The sequence below is a fragment of the Melozone crissalis genome, unplaced genomic scaffold (genome assembly GCF_028551555.1).
Source record: "Melozone crissalis strain CALT ecotype California unplaced genomic scaffold, PUWL_Pcris_2 ptg000523l_1, whole genome shotgun sequence".
NCBI classification, from domain to species: Eukaryota; Metazoa; Chordata; class Aves; order Passeriformes; family Passerellidae; genus Melozone; species Melozone crissalis.
The window spans coordinates 43,824-56,947 of NW_026536224.1; the positions used below are offsets into that span (position 1 = coordinate 43,824).

General features: G+C 63.7%; 2 protein-coding genes across 2 annotated transcripts; both read left to right on the forward strand.

Moving 5' to 3' along the window:
• CUNH2orf42 (chromosome unknown C2orf42 homolog) lies at positions 1 to 9,206 on the forward strand. The gene is made up of 9 exons (XM_054295122.1): positions 1 to 96; positions 1,442 to 2,274; positions 3,396 to 3,500; positions 4,487 to 4,621; positions 5,086 to 5,190; positions 6,406 to 6,513; positions 7,430 to 7,530; positions 7,602 to 7,764; positions 8,955 to 9,206. The coding sequence occupies exons 1-9, from the start codon at positions 71 to 73 to the stop codon at positions 9,140 to 9,142; spliced, it is 1,764 nt and encodes a 587-aa protein (XP_054151097.1). The 5' UTR covers positions 1 to 70; the 3' UTR covers positions 9,143 to 9,206.
• Positions 9,207 to 9,608: 402 nt separating this feature from the next.
• Positions 9,609 to 13,088, forward strand: MRPS24 (mitochondrial ribosomal protein S24). The gene is made up of 4 exons (XM_054295118.1): positions 9,609 to 9,674; positions 10,028 to 10,096; positions 10,674 to 10,785; positions 12,791 to 13,088. The coding sequence occupies exons 1-4, from the start codon at positions 9,648 to 9,650 to the stop codon at positions 13,072 to 13,074; spliced, it is 492 nt and encodes a 163-aa protein (XP_054151093.1). The 5' UTR covers positions 9,609 to 9,647; the 3' UTR covers positions 13,075 to 13,088.
• Positions 13,089 to 13,124: the final 36 nt, after the last annotated feature.

A 13,124-nucleotide genomic window follows, 5' to 3' on the forward strand; every position in this document is an offset into this window, starting at 1 on the left:
CGGCGGCAGTAACGGGGCCCAGGTACCGGCGCGGGCCCGGCGGCGGAGCCGACGTCACGGGCCGCGAGGGATGCTGGGAAACCCCGGGAAACGCCGGTGAGGGGGGACGGGACCCCCGGGGCTGGGCGTGAGGGGAACCGGGAGCTGGGGGTGAGGGGAGAGATCCCCGGGCCTGGCCGTGAGGGGAGAGAGCCCCGGTTGTGAGGGGAGGTGGCGCGGGGGAGTGCCAGGGTGACCATTGGGGTGGCACAGGGACTAGATAGAGTGGCACAGAGACTGTCAGGGGTGGCACAGGGACTCTCAGGGTGGTCACTGGGGTGGCACGGGGAGTGCCGGGGTGGCACAGGGACTGCCAGGGTGGTCACTGGGTCTCTCAGGGTGGCACAGGCAGTGCCAGGGTGACCATTCCAGTGGCACAGGGACTCTCGGGGTGACCATTGGAGTGGCACAGGAACTGCTGGAGTGGCACAGAGACTCTCAGGGTGGCACAGGGACTCCCAGAGTGTTCACTGGGGTGGCGCAGGGCCTGTCAGGGTGGCATAGGGACTCTCAGGGTATTCACTGGAGTGGCACAGGGCCTGTCAGGGTGTTTGCTGGGTGGCACAAGGACTCAGGGTGGTCACTGGGGTGGCACACGGGCTCTCAGGGTGGCACAGGGACTCTCAGGGTAGCACAGGCACTCTCAGAGTGGCATAGGGACTATCAGGATGTTTGCTGGGTGGCACAAGGACTCTCAGGGTGGTCACTGGGGTGGCACAGGCACTCTCAGGGTGGCACAGGGCCTGTCAGGGTGGCCATTGGGGGTGGCACAGGGACTCTCAGGGTGGCACAGGGCCTGTCAGTGTGACCAGTGGCATGGCACAGAGCCTGCCAGGGTGGCACAGGGCCTGTCAGAGTGGCACAGGGACTCTCAGGGGGGCCCAGGGACTGTCAGGGTGACCATTGGGGTGGCACAGGGACTCTCAGGATGGCCATTGGCATAGCACAGGGGATCTCAAGGTGATCACTGGAGTGGCACAGGAACTCTCAGGGTGGCACAGGGCCTGTCAGGGTGGCACAGGGACTGCCAGGGTGGCACAGGGACTCTCAGGGTAGCACAGGCACTCTCAGAGTGGCATAGGGACTGTCAGGGTGGTCACTGGGGTCACACAGGGACTCTCAGGGTGGCACAGAGCCTGTCAGGGTGACCATTGGCATGGCACAGGGACTCTCAGGGTGGCACAGGGACTCTCAGGGTGGCACAGGGCCTGTCAGGGTGGCCATTGGGGTGGCACAGGGCCTGTCAGGGTGGCACTGGGCCTGTCAGTGTGACCATTGGCATGGCACAGGGCCTGTCAGGGTGCTCACTGGGGTGGCACAGGGCCTGTCAGGGTGGCACAGGCCTGTCAGGCTGCTCGCTGTGCCCAGGTTCCCCCCGTGACCCTCTCCCGTCTCTCCGCAGCCCCATGGACCCGTGCCCGGGCAGGCCCAAGGCCCCGTCCTTCCTGTCGGACCTGGGCAAGGCCACGCTGCGCGGCATCCGCAGGTGCCCTCGCTGCGGCACCTACAACGGCACGCGGGGGCTCAGCTGCAAGAACAAGACGTGCGGGGCCGTGTTCCGGGCGGGCGCCCGCCGCGCCCCGGGCGGCGCCGACGCCGTGCGCCTGCTGGGCGGCGCCCGGGGCCGGCTGTACTCGGTGCGCCAGCGCCAGCGCCGCTGCTTCGTGGAGCTGGGGGTGTCCGAGACGGCCATCCAGACCCCCGAGGGCACCCTGATCACCCAGCTGAGCTCGGGGCGCTGCCACGCGCCCGCCTGCGCCGGGCGGGGCGAGGGGCAGTGCCGGCACCTGAAGCTGGCGCTGGGCTGCCGGGCCGAGGCCACGCCGCTGCCGCTCAAGAGCTCGGTGCTGGGCGCGGTGCAGGCGCCCGCCGAGGCCAAGCGGAGCCTGTGGGAGTTGGCCGCGGAGCCCTCGGGGCCGCTGGTGCAGAGGGTGACCAAGAGCGTGCTGGTGGTCAAGTGCCAGGCCGGCCCCGGGCACGGCCTGGGCTACCTGCACGCCAGCTTCGGGCGGCGCCGCTTCTCCTGCACCTGCCGCGCGCCCGGGCACGGCCGTGCCAAGGGGGAGCGGCGCGAGGACGAGGACGAGGAGGGCGAGGAAGAGGAGGAGGAGGAGGAGGAGGAGGAGGAGTCGCCCCCCGCGCGCTGCGTCCATTTCCTGGCCTGCATCTGCGCCTTCGCCAGCGACGAGAGCCTGGCCCAGGAGTTCTCCGAGTTCCTCACGGCCGACGGCAGCGGTGGGAGCGGGCGGGGAATGCCATGGTCCCAAATCCCCTGGGCAGGGGGTGGGGGCACCCTAAAAACCCTCCTGGTCCCAAATCCCCTGGGCAGGGGTTGGGGGGCACCCTAAAAATCCCCTTGGTCCCAAATCCCCTGGGCAGGGGTTGGGGGGCACCCTAAAAATCCCCTTGGTCCCAAATCCCCTGGGCAGGGGTTGGGGGGCACCCTAAAAATCCCCTTGGTCCCAAATCCTCTGGGCAGGGGTTGGGGGGCACCCTAAAAATCCCCTTGGTCCCAAATCCCCTGGGCAGGGGTTGGGGGGCACCCTAAAAATCCCCTTGGTCCCAAATCCTCTGGGCAGGGGTTGGGGGGCACCCTAAAAACCCTCCTGGGCCATTCCATGGTCCCGAATCCCCTGGGCGTTGGGTTTGTGCTGCCCCATCCTGCTGTGAGCACAGAGATGCACTGGGGCTGGGGGGCAGATCCCAATGGGTTTGGGGTCTTTTTGCAGGGCTGGGAACTCTGAACCCCCTCCCAGAGCAGCCTCTGGGGTTCATTCCCCCTGAACCCTTCCCACAGCAGGAATATTTGGGGTTCATTCCCCAAATCCCGCAGCAGGAATATCTGGGGTTCATTCCCTTAAATCCCACAGCAGGAATATCTGGGGTTCATTCCCCAAATCCCACAGCAGGAATATCTGGGGTTCATTCCCTTAAATCCCACAGCAGGAATATCTGGGGTTCATTCCCCAAATCCCGCAGCAGGAATATCTGGGGTTCATTCCCCATAACCCACAGCAGGAATGTTTGGGGTTCATTCCCATAACCCACAGCAGGAATGTTTGGCTCTCACCCCATTAAGGAGGTTCTGCACCCCAAAAGCTTCACCCCAATAACCCCACAAGGTGCAAACCCCAGTGGGAGCAGGATAAAACCCCCCCCTCCCCTCCAAAGGAGCCCCCTGGGAGGGTGGGGGGTTCTCTGGGGTTTTGGGGTGTCCCTGTGTCCCCTGTGTCCCTGTGGCTGGGATGTTTTAGGGACAGTCCCTGTGTCCCCAGGGATGTTTTAGGGACAGTCCCAGTGTCCCCAGTGTCCCTGTGTCCCCAGGGATGTTTTAGGGACAGTCCCTGTGTCCCCAGGTCTCAAGGGGACGCTGATCCCGCAGCTGCTCCGGGGCCCCACAGCGCGGGCACGGGGGGCGGCTGCTGCCAGGGCCAGGAGGAGGAGGAAGGACCTGGGGACAGGTGAGTGTCCTGGGGAGGGCTGGGGGCTGCTCTGTGGGGCCACACCCAGCTGGGGAACCTCTGGAGGAGCTCCATGGGGTCACATCCAGCTGTGGAACCTCTGGATGGGCTCCGTGGGGTCACATCCAGCTGTGGAACCTCTGGATGGGCTCCATGGGGTCACATCCAGCTGGGGAACCTCTGGATGAGCTCCATGGGGGTCACATCCAGCTGTGGAACCTCTGGAGCTGCTCCGTGGGGTCACATCCAGCTGGGGAACCTCTGGATGGGCTCCATGGGGTCACATCCAGCTGTGGAACCTCTGGATGGGCTCCATGGGGTCACATCCAGCTGTGGAACCTCTGGATGGGCTCCGTGGGGTCACATCCAGCTGGGGAACCTCTGGAGGAGCTCCATGGGGTCACATCCAGCTGTGGAACCTCTGGATGGGCTCCATGGGGTCACATCCAGCTGTGGAACCTCTGGATGAGCTCCATGGGGTCACATCCAGCTGTGGAACTTCTGGATGGGCTCCATGGGGTCACATCCAGCTGTGGAACCTCTGGATGAGCTCCGTGGGGTCACATCCAGCTGTGGAACCTCTGGAGCTGCTCCGTGGGGTCACATCCAGCTGGGGAACCTCTGGAGCTGCTCCATGGGGTCATATCCAGCTGTGGAACCTCTGGATGGGCTCCGTGGGGTCACATCCAGCTGTGGAACCTCTGGATGGGCTCCATGGGGTCACATCCAGCCGTGGAACCTCTGGAGCTGCTCCGTGGGGTCACATCCAGCTGGGGAACCTCTGGATGAGCTCCATGGGGTCACATCCAGCTGTGGAACCTCTGGATGGGCTCCATGGGGTCACATCCAGCTGGGGAACCTCTGGAGCTGCTCCAGGCATTAGGAACTCGTGGGGGTCCCTGCTGGTGGTGTGAGGGTGGAAGCCCAAAGGAGGGAGGTGACACTGGGTGACATTGGGTGGCACTTGGTGACAATCCCTCCCTCAGGCCCGCAGGTGCCCGGGCCCCTCCTGGCTCCAGACCCGGCTCATCCCAACCCCAGGAGGAGCAGCCTGAGGAAGCTGCCCGTGGTCTCCTCCTCACCTTCCTCATCCTCATCCTCCTCCTCACTAAAGAGACACGGTGAGCCTGGGGCACTGCCAGCTCGGGGTGGGCACTGCCAGCTCGGGGTGGGCACTGCCAGCTCGGGGTGGGCACAGGTTGATGGGGATTTGGGGAAGGAATTCCTGGTTTGAGGATGAGGAGGGGCTGGGATGGAATTCCCAGAGCAGCTGGGGCTGCCCCTGGATCCCTGGCAGTGCCCAAGGCCAGGCTGGGACAGTGCAAAGTGTGGGACCATGGTGGGACCAGAGGAGCTTCGGGGTGCAGGAGTGGCTGGGCAGTGTCACAGAGCCCTGGGGTGACACTGGGGACACAGTGACGTTCCAGTGTCCCCTCCCTGGCTGGGCAGTGTCACAGAGCCCTGGGGTGACACTGGGGACACAGTGACGTTCCAGTGTCCCCTCCCTGGCTGGGCAGTGTCACAGAGCCCTGGGGTGATGTCTGGGGCACAGTGACGTTCCAGTGTCCCCTCGGTGTCCCCTCAGGCTGTCCCCAGGCGCTGGATGAGTCCCAGGTGTCCCTGTCCTTCCAGGAGTGGCTGGGCAGTGTCACAGAGCGCATCCACCAGACCATGCACTACCAGTTTGAGGGTGAGTGAGCCCTGCAGGACTGGGATTGTCCCCTGCAGGTTTTGGGGGGTCCCTGGAGGGTTTGGGGGGTCCCTGGAGGAGGCCACGGAGCTGCTCCAAGGGCTGGGAGCCTCTGGAGCTGGGCTGGGAGAGCTGGGAACACTTTTGGTGCCATTTTGGGAACACTTTTGGTGCCATTTTGGGAACACTTTTGGTGCCTTTTTGGGAACACTTTTGGTGCCTTTTTGGGAATATTTTGGTGCCTTTTTGGGAACACTTTTGGTGCCATTTTGGGAACACTTTTGGTGCCTTTTTGGGAACACTTTCAGTGCCATTTTGGGAACACTTTTGGTGCCATTTTGGGAACACTTTTGGTGCCTTTTTGGGAATATTTTGGTGCCTTTTAGGGAACACTTTCGGTGCCTTTTTGGGAACACTTTTGGTGCTTTTTTGCTGGTATTTTTGCCGCCTATTCCTCAACACTTCTGGTGCCATTTTGGAAATGCTGTGTCCCTTTTTGGGGACGCTTTTGGTGCCATTTTGTACCCTCACCATCCATGCCACTGTCACCACCCCCTCCCCATTCTCCTCCTGGTGACCCCAAAACAGCGACAGGTCGGGTCCAGCCTCCAAATCCCAAACATTTCCCTCTGCTGATCCCCTGAGGCACGGGGACACTTTGGGGTGACAATTTGGGACCTCCAGTGACCCCAAAACCACGACAGCCTCGAAATCCCAAACATTTCACTCTGCTGACTCCCTGAGGCACTGGGACACTTTGAGGTGACAATTTGGGACCCCAATTCTCCTCCCAGTGACCCCAAAACAGCGACAGGGCGGGTCCAGCCTCCAAATCCCAAACTTTTCCTTGGGAATTCCTCCTCTGCTGACCCCATGAGCCACAGGGACATTTTGGGGTGACAATTTGGGACCTTCATTCTCCTTCTCCTGACCAGAGTGACCCCAAAACAGCAACAGGGCGGGCCCAGCCTCCAAATCCCAAACGTTTCCCTCTGCTGATCCCCTGAGGCACAGGGACACTTTGGGGTGACAATTTGGGCCCCCCATTGTCCTCCCAGTGACCCCAAAACAGCGACAGCCTCCAAATCCCAAACATTTCCTTGGGAATTCCCCCTCTGCTGATCCCCTGAGGCACAGTGACACTTTGGGGTGACACTTTGGGGTGACAATTTGGGGTGACAATTTCCCTCTGCTGATCCCGCTGTGCCCTCCCAGGCCACCCAGAGCCGCTGGTTTTCCACATCCCCCAGTCCTTCTTCGAGGCTCTGCAGCAGCGAATCTCCAGCGGCAGCGGCAAGAAGAGGTTGCCCAACTCCACCACGGGTGAGGGAAAAGGGGAGAAACACCCAAAAAAGGGGAGAAAACACAAGAAATCCCGCTGGGAGCTGAGTGTGGGGCAAGGAGCAGGGGCACGGAGAGGATTCCGGGGTTTTTCTTGGGTGCTGGGGAGGGGGAGATGGAAAAGGGGAGGGAAGGGGGGAAATAAAGGGGAAAATAAAGGGGGAAAAATAAAGGGGAAAATAAAGGGGGAAAAAATAAAGGGGGAAAATAAAGGGGGAAAAAATAAAGGGGAAAAAATAAAGGGGGAAATAAAAGGGGAAAATAAAGGGGGAAAATAAAAGGGGAAAATAAAGGGGAAAAATAAAGGGGGAGAATAAAAGGGGGAAGTAAAGGGGGAAAATAAAGGGGGAAAATAAAGGGAGAAAATAAAAGGGGGGAAAAAATAAAGGAGAAAAATAAAGGGGGAAAATAAAGGGGAAAAATAAAGGGGAAAATAAAGGGGGGGAAATGGAGGGGAAAAAAGGGGTGGAAAAATAAAGGGGAGAAATGGAGATGCACAAATAAGGGGGAGAAAATAAAGGAGAAAGGGGTAGAAAAATAAAGGGGGGAAAGGGGGATGGAAAAATAAAGGAGGGGAAAAATAACGGGGGGGAAAAAGGGTGGGAAAATTCGAGGGGGAAAATAAAGGGAGAAAAAACTGAGAGGGAGGGATGGAAAAATAAATGGGGGGAAAAGAGGAATGAAAAAGAGGGGGAAGGAAGGAAAAGGGGAATTAAAAAGTGGGAGGAAGGGGAGAAAATAAAGGGAGGAATTAGGGGAAAAATTAAGGCAAAAAAGGGGGGGAAAAGGAGGAAAAAAGGGGGGAAGGAGAGGAAAACCGACGAGGGCTGCTAAAACCAAGAGGAGGGAGGATGAAAGGGGCCGGAGCCCCCGAGCCCGCCCCGACCCCTCCCCGCAGCCTTCGTGCGCAGGGACGCGCTGCCCCTGGGCACCTTCTCCAAGTACACCTGGCACATCACCAACGTCCTGCAGGTCAAGCAGATCTTCGACACGCCCGAGGTAAGGCCGGGACGCCCCCCCGGGCCCCCCCAGCCCCGCGGGGCCGGCCCTGAGCGCTGCCCGGCCCGCAGGTGCCGCTGGAGATCACGCGGAGCTTCGTGCAGAACCGCGACGGCTCCTACGAGCCCTTCCGCAGCCCCCGCGTGGAGGTGCAGAGCGTGCCCGAGGGGCCGGGCCCGCACGAGAGGCAGCCCCCGCTGCGGCCCCTGGAGCTGCAGACCTTCCTCAAAGTCGGTGAGGCTCGGGGGGCACGGGGGGACCCCGAAACAGCGCCGGGAGGGGCAGGGTGGGACCCCAAAACAGTGCCCAGAAAGGGCTGGGTGAGACCCCAAAACAACCCCTTGGAAGGGCAGGGTGGGACCCCGAAACAGCACCGGGAGGGGCAGGGTGGGACCCCAAAACAGCCCCAGGAGGGGCAGAGTGGGACCCCGAAACAGCCCCAGGAGGGGCAGGGTGGGACCCCGAAACAGCCCCAGGAGGGGCAGAGTGAGACCCCAAAACAGTGCCCAGAAAGGGCCGGGTGAGACCCCAAAACAACCCCTTGGAAGGGCAGGGTGGGACCCCAAAACAGCCCCAGGAGGGGCTGGGAGGGACCCCAAAATAGTGCCCAGAAAGGGCCGGGTGGGACCCCAAAACGCCCCTGGGAAAGCCAGAGTGGGACCCCAAAACAGTGCCCAGAAAGGGCAGAGTGAGACCCCAAAACATCCCCTTGGAAGGGCAGGGTGGGACCCCAAAACAGCCCCTGGGAAAGGCAGAGTGGGACCCCCAAAATAGGTCTGGGGAGGGCAGGGTGGGACCCCAAAACAGCCCCCGGGAAGGGCAGGGTGAGACCCCAAAACTCAGCTGGGAGGTGTAGAATGGGACCCCAAAATAGGTCTGGGGAGGGCAGGAATGGACCCCAAAACAGCCCCAGGAAGGGCTGGATGGGACCCTAAAACAGGCCTGGGGAGAGCAGGGTGGGACCCCAAAACCCAGCTGGGAGGGACAAGTTGGGACCCCAAAAGAGCCCCAGGAGGTCCCAACTCTCCATAGGGGTGGGGGGCTTCAAGGGAAGGGAAAGGGGGGGTTCCATGGCATTGGGGGGGTTCAAGGAAGGGCAGAGGGGGGGTTCCATGGGTTTGGGGGTCCATGGAGGGGCGGGCAGCAGGGGGGTTCTGTGGGATTGTGGGGTTAATAGGGTTTGGGGGTCCATGGTGGGCCAGTAGGGGGGTCTCCATGGGGTTGGGGGTCCATGGAGGGTCAGCAGGGGGGATTCCATGGGGTTGGGGGGATTCCATGGGTTTGGGGTCCGTGGAGGGGCAGAAGGGGGGTCTCCATGGGGTTGGAGGGTTCAGAGACAGGAAAAGGGGGGGGGTCCATAGGGTTGGGGTTTCAGGGGGTGCAGCAGGGTCCCCCGAGGCAGCCCCCCCGCCGTGCCCCCCCAGGCCACACGTCCCCCACGCAGAAGGAGCCCACGCCCTTCACCATCGAGTGGATCCCCGACATCCTGCCCCGCTCCCGCCTGGGCGAGCTGCGCCTCAAGTTCCAGTACGGGCACCACGGGGGGCCCCGGCAGCCCCCCGGCCGCGGGACCGCCCCCGAGCCCCCCCTGGGCTCCATCGCCTTCCCCTGAGCCCCCCGAAACGGGACGGGGGGCTGCGAGTGCGGGGGGCGCCCGGGGGCACCCCCGGAATAAAGCAGTGGCACCCACAGGGGGCTGAGTGTGTGTGTGTGTGGGCACCGGGATGGGGGGCACCCCAAAATGGGGGGGACACCTGGGAGACCCCAAAGTGGGGGGGGGAAACCTGGGAGACCCCCAGAATGAGGGGGTAAGGGGGAAGGGAGCTGGGAGACCCCCAATAGGTGCCCAAAGTGGGCACCAGGGAGATCCCAGTCGCTCCCAGTGGGCGCTCACGAGGAGCCCAGTTGCCTTCAGGAGTTCCCAGGACCCCCGGTATCCTCAGTGCCCCCCAGTCCATCCCAGTATACCCCCAGTCCATCCCAGTATACCCAGTGCTGGCAGTACTCCCAGTGTGCCCAGTCCATCCCAGTTCCCCCCAGTCCATCCCGGTATCCCCAGTTCCTCCCTCGCTGCCCTCCCGCCGCCAGGGGGCGCTGCCGCCGCTCCCTCAGCCAAGATGGCGGCGGCCGCGCGGGCCCTGCGGGTGAGGGGAGAGCGGGAATGGGGGAAATACCAGGAATGGGGAAATACCGGGAATGGGGGTGACAAAGGACACCAGGTTTAGGGACACTGGGGATGTGGCGCAGTGAGCCTGGGGGCATTGGGCATGGGGGGCACTGAGGGTGGGGGTGACAAGGGACACCGGGAATGGGACACACTGAGGGTGGGGGCACTGGATGAGAGGGCGAGGGCTGCGGTGACACTGGGGACAGCGCTGTCCCCACCGCGGGGACACCGGGGCTGCTCCGTGCGGCTCCTGGGGACACGCTGGCGGTGTTGGGGACGGGGGACCGCGATGTCCCCTGCCAGCCGTCCCCAGCCCTGTCCCCTGTGCAGGTCCTTCCCCGTGCCCTCCATGTCCCCAGCGCCGCCCGGCAGCTCCACACCAGCCCCGTGTGCCTCAAGGTGAGTGCTCGGGGACCCTGCGGCCGTGTCCCCGTGTCCCTGCTGTTCCCTGACCCCACTGTCCCCATGTCCCCCTGTTCCCAATGTCCCCTGTTCCCTGACCCCACTGTCCCCGTGTCCCCTGACGCTGCTGTCCTCATGTCCCCCTGTTCCCAATGTCCCCTGTCCCCCTATCCCCGTGTCCCCGCTGTCCCTGTGTTCCCTGTCTCCTGACCCTGCTGTCCCCCTGTCCCCATGTCCCCCTGACCCCACTTTCCCCATGTCCCTGACCCCGCTGTCCCCTGTCCCTGCTGACCCTGCTGTCCCTGATGTCCCCCTGTCCATGTGTTCCCTGTCCCTGACCCCGCTGTCCCTGTGTCCCCAATGTCCCCTGTCGCTGACCCCGCTGTCCCTGTGTCCCCAATGTCCCCTGTCCCTGATCCCGCTGTCCCTGTGTCCCCAATGTCCCCTGTCGCTGACCCTGCTGTCCCTGTGTCCCCAATGTCCCCTGTCCCTGTGTCCCCAATGTCCCCTGTCCCTGACCCCGCTGTCCCTGTGTCCCCAATGTCCCCTGTCGCTGACCCCGCTGTCCCCACAGGCGCGGGCGGCGCGGGTGCGCGCGGGCAAGGGTGACAAGCTGGTGACGTACGAGCAGGCGCACGCCCCGCACCACATCGGGCACCGCAAGGGCTGGCTGTCCCTGCACACCGGTGCGTGACACGGGGACAGGGGACATGGGGGACAGGGGGGCAGGGGGATGGCGGCAGGGGGGGACTGTGGGGATGGCCCCTGGGGACACGGGGGCATGCTGGGGACAGGGCAGCGTGGGGCACGCGGGCATCGCGAGGGGACACAGGGACATGTGGGCACGGTGGGGACAGTGACGTGGACATCCTGGGGACAGAACACACAACTCCTGAGGTGCCACGACCACGGCTGGGCCGGTGCCACCAGTGCCACCAGTGCCACCAGTGCCACCACCACCCCGTCCCCTCTGAGGTGAGGTGGGCACGGCACAGCAGGCAGTGACTCAGTGCCACCCGTGTGCCACCAATGCCACCTGTGTGTCCCCCAGGAAACCTGCATGGTAAGGCGGGTGCAACACAGGCAGGGGGTCCCTCAGTGCCACCAATGTCACCAACGCCACTCCTGTGTCACCAAAGTGTGTCCCTCAGGGAACCTGTGTGGCGAGGCCGGTGCAACACGGGCAGGGGGTCCCTCAGTGTCACCCGTGTGTCACCAATGTCCCCTGTCCCTCAGGTAACCTGTGTGGCAAGGCGGGGCTGGCCCAGCGGGATGTCCCTCAGTGTCCCCAATGTCCCCAGTGTCCCCAATGTCCCCTGTGTGTCCCCCCAGGTAACCTGTGTGGCGAGGCGGGCGCAGCCCAGCAGGCAGTGACTCAATGTCCCCAGTGTCCCCAATGTCCCCAGTGTCCCCTCTGTCCCCCCAGGTAACCTGTGTGGCGAGGCGGGCGGGCAGTGACCCAGTGTCCCCAATGTCCCCAGTGTCCCCAATGTCCCCTGTCCCCCCAGGTAACCTGTGTGGCGAGGCGGGCGGGCAGTGACCCAGTGTCCCCAGTGTCCCCAATGTCCCCTGTCCCCCCAGGTAACCTGTGTGGCGAGGCGGGCGGGCAGTGACCCAGTGTCCCCAGTGTCCCCAATGTCCCCTGTCCCCCCAGGTAACCTGTGTGGCGAGGCAGGCGGGCAGTGTCCCCAATGTCCCCAGTGTCCCCAGTGTCCCCAATGTCCCCTGTCCCCCCAGGTAACCTGTGTGGCGAGGCGGGCGGGCAGTGACCCAGTGTCCCCAATGTCCCCAGTGTCCCCAATGTCCCCTGTCCCCCCAGGTAACCTGTGTGGCGAGGCAGGCGGGCAGTGTCCCCAATGTCCCCAGTGTCCCCAATGTCCCCTGTGTGTCCCCCCAGGTAACCTGTGTGGCGAGGCGGGCGGGCAGTGACCCAGTGTCCCCAGTGTCCCCAGTGTCCCCAATGTCCCCAGTGTCCCCAATGTCCCCTGTCCCCCCAGGTAACCTGTGTGGCGAGGCAGGCGGGCAGTGTCCCCAATGTCCCCAGTGTCCCCAATGTCCCCTGTCCCCCCAGGTAACCTGTGTGGCGAGGCAGGCGGGCAGTGACCCAGTGTCCCCAGTGTCCCCAATGTCCCCAGTGTCCCCAGTGTCCCCAATGTCCCCTGTCCCCCCAGGTAACCTGTGTGGCGAGGCAGGCGGGCAGTGACCCAGTGTCCCCAATGTCCCCAATGTCCCCAGTGTCCCCAATGTCCCCTGTCCCCCCAGGTAACCTGTGTGGCGAGGCGGGCGGGCAGTGACCCAGTGTCCCCAGTGTCCCCAATGTCCCCAATGTCCCCAGTGTCCCCAATGTCCCCTGTCCCCCCAGGTAACCTGTGTGGCGAGGCAGGCGGGCAGTGACCCAGTGTCCCCAATGTCCCCTGTCCCCCCAGGTAACCTGTGTGGCGAGGCGGGCGGGCAGTGACCCAGTGTCCCCAGTGTCCCCAATGTCCCCAGTGTCCCCAATGTCCCCTGTCCCCCCAGGTAACCTGTGTGGCGAGGCAGGCGGGCAGTGTCCCCAATGTCCCCAGTGTCCCCAGTGTCCCCTGTCCCCCCAGGTAACCTGTGTGGCGAGGCGGGCGGGCAGTGACCCAGTGTCCCCAATGTCCCCAATGTCCCCAGTGTCCCCAGTGTCCCCAGTGTCCCCTGTCCCCCCAGGTAACCTGTGTGGCGAGGCGGGCGCCGCCCCCCGGGCCCTGGAGGACGCGTTCCTGCGGCGCTTCCTGGCCGGGACGTTCCCGGGGCTGCTGCTGGACGAGCCGGTGCTGAAGCGCCGCGGGAACCTCGTGGTGCTCTGCGCCCTCCTGGCGCGGGCGCTGCCGCCCCACAAGCTCTACTTCCTGCAGGGCTACACCGAGACCCTGCTCGGCCACTTCTACAAGTGCCCCGTGCGCCTGGAGCTGCAGACCCTGCCCGCCCGCCTGCCCTACAAGTTCATCTAGGGCTAACCTGGGAACGGCCCTAAAAACCTGTAAATGTTCCTGGAAAACCT

What these genes read in the sequence shown, in the direction of transcription:
- CUNH2orf42 (XM_054295122.1), top strand. Translation starts at nt 71, where the DNA reads ATGCTGGGAAACCCCGGGAAACGCCG. An exon ending in GGAAACCCCGGGAAACGCCG is followed by an intron (nt 97 to 1,441) that starts GTGAGGGGGGAC and finishes GTCTCTCCGCAG; the next exon opens with CCCCATGGACCCGTGCCCGG. An exon ending in CCTCACGGCCGACGGCAGCG is followed by an intron (nt 2,275 to 3,395) that starts GTGGGAGCGGGC and finishes CTGTGTCCCCAG; the next exon opens with GTCTCAAGGGGACGCTGATC.
- MRPS24 (XM_054295118.1), top strand. Translation starts at nt 9,648, where the DNA reads ATGGCGGCGGCCGCGCGGGCCCTGCGG. An exon ending in CGGCCGCGCGGGCCCTGCGG is followed by an intron (nt 9,675 to 10,027) that starts GTGAGGGGAGAG and finishes TCCCCTGTGCAG; the next exon opens with GTCCTTCCCCGTGCCCTCCA. An exon ending in CCAGCCCCGTGTGCCTCAAG is followed by an intron (nt 10,097 to 10,673) that starts GTGAGTGCTCGG and finishes CTGTCCCCACAG; the next exon opens with GCGCGGGCGGCGCGGGTGCG.